This window comes from Halyomorpha halys, unplaced genomic scaffold (assembly GCF_000696795.3).
Source record: "Halyomorpha halys isolate HHAL.00 unplaced genomic scaffold, Hhal_1.1 Scaffold25.1, whole genome shotgun sequence".
Lineage (NCBI taxonomy): Eukaryota > Metazoa > Arthropoda > Insecta > Hemiptera > Pentatomidae > Halyomorpha > Halyomorpha halys.
The window spans coordinates 296,239-301,951 of NW_027107314.1; the positions used below are offsets into that span (position 1 = coordinate 296,239).

General features: G+C 38.0%; 1 protein-coding gene across 1 annotated transcript in view; it reads left to right on the plus strand.

The window, feature by feature from the left end:
• The window catches only part of LOC106682777 (leukocyte tyrosine kinase receptor), a gene marked incomplete in the record, with an annotated part of 211,157 nt that overhangs the window by 187,775 nt on the left and 17,669 nt on the right, over window positions 1-5,713 (plus strand). The window contains 1 exon segment of the mRNA XM_067045603.1: window positions 28-175. Coding sequence (XP_066901704.1) covers window positions 28-175 — 148 coding nt within the window.

Below are 5,713 nucleotides of genomic sequence, written 5' to 3' on the forward strand. Positions count from 1 at the left end.
TTAATGTAATACCAATTTGATTTTCAGGATTATTGCAAGAGGAGCAAGTGGTGGATTGGGAAGTGGTAACATAGGGTACAGCAGAGGGTCTCATGTTCGTTCTGTTGTGGAACTTCACAAAGGAACCAGAATATACATACTTGTTGGACAAGAAGGAACAAAAGCATGCCTCAAGGTAATTTTTATTGACTTTAAGTTAAATAGCATCTGTCCCTCAAAATATTAAATATAATTTTTTTTTTCTTTTGTATAGTGACCCTATGCAGGAGGAGTTTATTTAAAAAGCGTATATACTCCATGCGGCATCGCATTCTGTTTGTATATAATGTGGTGTTAACATTGAATGTGTTATAGTAATATACTAAAAATATTAAGAGAAAAGACAAAAGAAACAAAAAACAAAAACAAAGAACAAATAAAGTATAAAATGACGCAATTTGAATATGTGGTTAGAGAAGACAACTAATTATTTAATACAATAGATAACAAGAAATAAAAGTATATGGATAATAAAAATAAATGAATATAAATACAATGCAGATGTTAACTAGAACAAAACATAATTAAATTAATTGTTATTATATAAGTGCTACAATTGGTGTACAAATGATGATCCCATATGGGCTAAATCTATATTGGAGATGAAGTGCACCAGCTCGTTTTTGTATTTTCCGAAGATTTCAGATTGCTTAAGTGGCTGTGCATCTCTGTGTGTTATGCAGTTTTTTATTAAATTGAATCTTTGTAGATCATACAGGGTGAAATTGAAATATATTGTAAAATAAATAAAAGAAACTTTTTAGTTTTTATTATTCTCAGATCTAAAATATAGCTTTGAAGATAAAAAAGGTTAAATGAAAAGATTAAATATTAAATAGATATGAAAATTTTATTTATAATATTATTGATTCTTATCTGAGGGCAGGTTTTCCAGACAATCAGAACACAATGACACTTAACTAAATTACTGGCTATTTTTACTTCTTCTTCTTTCTCATCCTCCTTAAGTGCCTTTCAGTGTGGAGAAGCCTCTAACCAATAGGTCCACACTCCTCGGCCTCAAGCATCTTCATCTGATTTGTCGCACAATAGACCTTATTGGCCGCAGTGCTTTCGTGCAAAAAATCTTCATCTGAGCCAGCGTTTTTCCTCTTTCCAGGCCTAGTTGTTGGATATACTCCATACAGCTCCTTCTAAGTCTACCTCATGGTCTTTTACCAGTTGGCCTCGCCTCCCTACATTTTCTTGGCACCCTGTCTTCCCCCATTCTACAGACGTGTCCATACCATTGGAGCTGTTTGCGTTCAATCACTGATTGTGATTCAATCACTCATGTTCCACATACCGACTACAGTCCAAGCAGTTCTTCTCTTCCATATTTTGTGGATTTCATCTATAAAGACAATAAATAATAATGGACTGTGACTATCTCCTTGTTTCATACCTGTTTCCAGAGAAAATGGCTTTGATTCTCGGTCATTGATATGCACTATTCCTGACACTGACAGTAGGCAAAGGATAGTTAGCACCCCCCTGCTTCCAGCTTAAGTGATTCATCAGCACCTAAGCAACAAGTGTCATTTTCTTTGTACATTCTCATTTCTTTTCTGATTGTAGCACAATGGTTTTGAGTTTTGCTTATGATTTTCTTTATGTATATTTTTCCTTAATAGTTATTATTGACTTCTATTTTTTATTCTGAAACATTTTTACTTCTTTCATTCAGATAAACAAAAAACTGCCTCTGAGTTACCAACTACTTACAAATATACAAAGAATAATTACAATATTACACACTCAAATATACTGAATACAGCAAATTATAATTTAAAACAAAAAATGTTTAATTTTTTTTTTATGAATTCTGGTAAATCATAAAAAAAAAAATAATCATGAATTACTTCAATCAATCAATGACTTTTTAATAAATAAACAGAAATTTTTCAATTTCTTGTTTTGCCCAAGGCATTTAGGTTGTAGGAATTATTAATGTGCGAGTATTATTCGCCTACTAGTAAATCATATTTATTTTGTAAATAAATTATGTTTATATTTTTGAATTCATTATTATCTATTTAAAAAAGCAAAAATAAAAACTTTATAATATATATATACATAAGTTAGCTAACTGTAAACTGTTAATAATTATGATAAACAATGTTACGATCAAGATAGTTTTAAAACAGATGTTTTTAATGATAAGTTAGTCTGATGTTTTGCTATCAATTAACCTGTTCTTAATAAATAGTTAGTAGTTCTTGTAAATTAGTTTAATATTTTTCCTTCAGTCTAATCATAATTGGTGCTGAAACGAAATCACTGACTTAAGCTCTTAGCTGCCTCAGAATCCTGAAGTCAACAGTAAGTTATCCTATATAGTTACAGTTAGCCTTATTTAATAAGCCTAATCAATTAAGTATGAAGAAAGCAGCAGAAGAGCACTTGAAAAATCTTGAGAACCAGTTGGCGCAGGCGTCAGTAGAGCGGGCCAAATTAGAGTCGTAACTAGCCAAAGCGACGGAAACAACCCAAATCGAACTACTCAATATAAGGACGCAAAATTCAGCGTTTATTTACGAAGTAATAAGTCAACTAGAGCCATTTATCGGAGTAATAGGAGATTTGGAGCATTTTATCAAGGGCGGCTACCAAATTAAGAGCCTGATAAACAACAGGAAAGACACGGGCACACTAGCAGACTCTGACGTAAGACTACTCGAAGCCTCCCTGATCGGCCGAATCTCACGACGAGTTCTCAATGCTATGCAAGGAGATCTCAATCACTCTTGGGAAACTCTAAAAATGAGGCTGAACACGTATTTTATTTACTCAAGGAGCGTCGAACACAAGGCCAGTCAGAGGGCGAATTTGCTGAGAAACTTCTCGTTTTATATAATAAACTAATAGAGAAAATGGTAGAAACCTTTGGTCGAGCAGAGGGAGCCCAAAAAATGGAATTTCTAAAGGAAGTTCTGAAGGTTCAATTGAATCGTTACTTGGTCCGCCAAGTTCACTACCAAGAGACCGAGACTTCATAGAATGTGCTCTCGTTGATAATAGAGAAAGGCATGAAGCCTGTCCCCAAAGGCCGGAAGCGGAATGGACGGAGTAAAGTCACCAAGAAGGAGGTATCAAAACCAAGTCAGGGGAGCTGCCAACAATGGAGGTTTTGATCAACGACCTAGTAGAGGACCAGATGATCGGAAGCGGAAACCGGAACGGCGCTTTTACGAATCCAACAAAACAGGTCTGCGTGGAAGATTTGATTGTTTTCAGCAAAAACGAGAAAGAACACGTCAAAAACTTGAAACGCGTCTTCGACAAGGTACGTGAGTTCGGCCTTAAATTATCTCGTAAAAAGTCGCAAATTGGTTTACGGGAAATTAGTTTCCTGGGTTATGTAGTCTCGCGAAAAGAGGTACAGGGATCAGGAACGCGTGAAAGCCATTCAAGAAGCCCCATTACCGAAGAACGCTCGTGGAGTCAGGCGGTTCTTGGGCATGATAAATTATTATCGAAAGTTCATACTGAGAATAGCGGATCTCACTCAACCGTTAACCGAAATATTAAAAAAAGACAAGCGTTTCCAACTAGGACCGAAACAACTATCATGTATTAAAAAGTGGCGGGAAATTTTGACCACTCGACTGTTATTAGCTTTTCCTGATTTTAACAGAACGTTCAAGATCACCACAGACGCGATTGAAGTCGCAATTGGAGCCGTCCTGTCTCAGAATTTTGAGGGTTTTTGCAAGGTGAAAAACCCATAGCTTACGCGGGGAGGAAATTGAACGAAGCTGAACGCCGATATAGTGCGTTCGAGCGCGAGCTGTTGGCAGTTGTGTGGTCCGTGGAATACTTTTATCCGTACGTATGCAGAAGACAAGTTGAATTGCTAACCGATCACAAACCATTATTGTATCTCGGAACCCTTAAAGAATCTTCCGCACGGATAGCGCGATGGAAGGAACGTCTCTCGGCGTATAACTTTCATACAGTACATAAAAAAGGGGTTGAAAACAACGCGGTTGCTGATTGGTTTTCACGGGACTTGGTTGTAAATGCAATTGAAAAGGATCCCGTAGTTCTAAGTGAATCGGACGGTAACGCGACACCCTCAAATAGAACTCAGAAACAACCGGAAATCGACGAAATCATCAATAATAAAAAATTCCAGGTCATAATTAAATCCAAGCAGGCTATAGGTACGGAAACACGGGCTAGTATGTATGAGGGGCTATCAACTACATTGGTTCGTACCCCCGCTTCACTAGACGAAAATGAGCTGGAACGAATATTCGCGGAATTCACTAATTCTGGGCGAAATTTTCACGTGTATGTTGGGAATAAGGCGATAGCAGACAAATTGAGAAGATTGTGGAGGCAACAGAGATGATGGATAGGTTATTCTTTAATTAGATGTTTGCGGCAAGTGGAAACAATATCCGACCCAGCGGGCAACAAAGACTCGTTGCCGATCACCACTCCGGCAAGACAAATCACCGGGGTATCCATGAAACCTTACGCGCTCTAAATTTGTATATTATTGGAAATCCATGGGCCGTACTGTGCAAGATTGTATCACACGTTGCGAAATACAACCGACAACCTCTAGTAGCCGAGCAAGTAGTCACGCCCACTGCTGTAGAACCCCTGCGATCTGTCCAAGTGGACATTTATTCCAATAAAGGGCAATCATGGTCAACAGCTAATGGATTCGTTTAGTAAAATCGCAATGGCCCACTCTATTGCGGCAAAAACACCCGGAGCAGTGCGGGAGGGAATTCTACAATGGTGCGCCACATATGGTGTGCCGGACGATATTGTATCAGACTGTGGAAGGGAATTCGACAATTCTTTAATTCGCGATGAAAGTAAGACGTTAGGCATTACCTGGCGACTAAACACCCCCCATCACATCAAGGGTAGGGGTGCAGTAGAACGGTTACACAACACGTTAGGGGAACACCTTCGGTTGCTCAAATTAGGGCGTAATCTTGACCCATACGATGTCATGCCGCGCGGAGTGATCACCTACAACACGATTCACGCAGCGACTGGATTATCCTCTATTGAGATAATATTTGAACAAAGGCGACGTAAGGTAACCTAATTACAGTCAACAATAACGATTTAAGGGCGAAACTCTATCAGGTGAGAATTCAACGTCAGGAAACGTGGGCGAAGATTAGGGAAAGGCTTATTCGCGAAAAGCAAACTCGGGTGAATAAAGCAAACGACTGCCCTGTAGTTTATAAAAAAGGCCAATAATCCTAGGTACAATCGTGTATCGACGAATGCGAACCGCCCGCAATAAAACAGTGGCGCGGTATGAGGGCCCTTATAAAATCGTTACAATCAGGAAGAATAATTTATTTACGATCAGGAACGTACATTATCCATTTAGGTCTCGCACGGTCCACCTAGAGGAATTGCGGGTACCCTCCATAGTGTTACATCTCGAGCCAGACGACAACGATCAGCCAGGACCTTCACGTAGTTGATAGAAGTCTTGTTTTATTATTATTACAATTATTGTAATCTACCTATAAACTATCTTTTTTTTCTGTTTTGTTCAATGTTTGTTCTCTTATTTTTAGTTCCTCCATACGAAGGAACTGAAGGACGGGAATTAGCTAACTGTAAACTGTTAATAATTATGATAAACAATGTTACGATCAAGATAGTTTTAAAACAGATGTTTTTAATGATA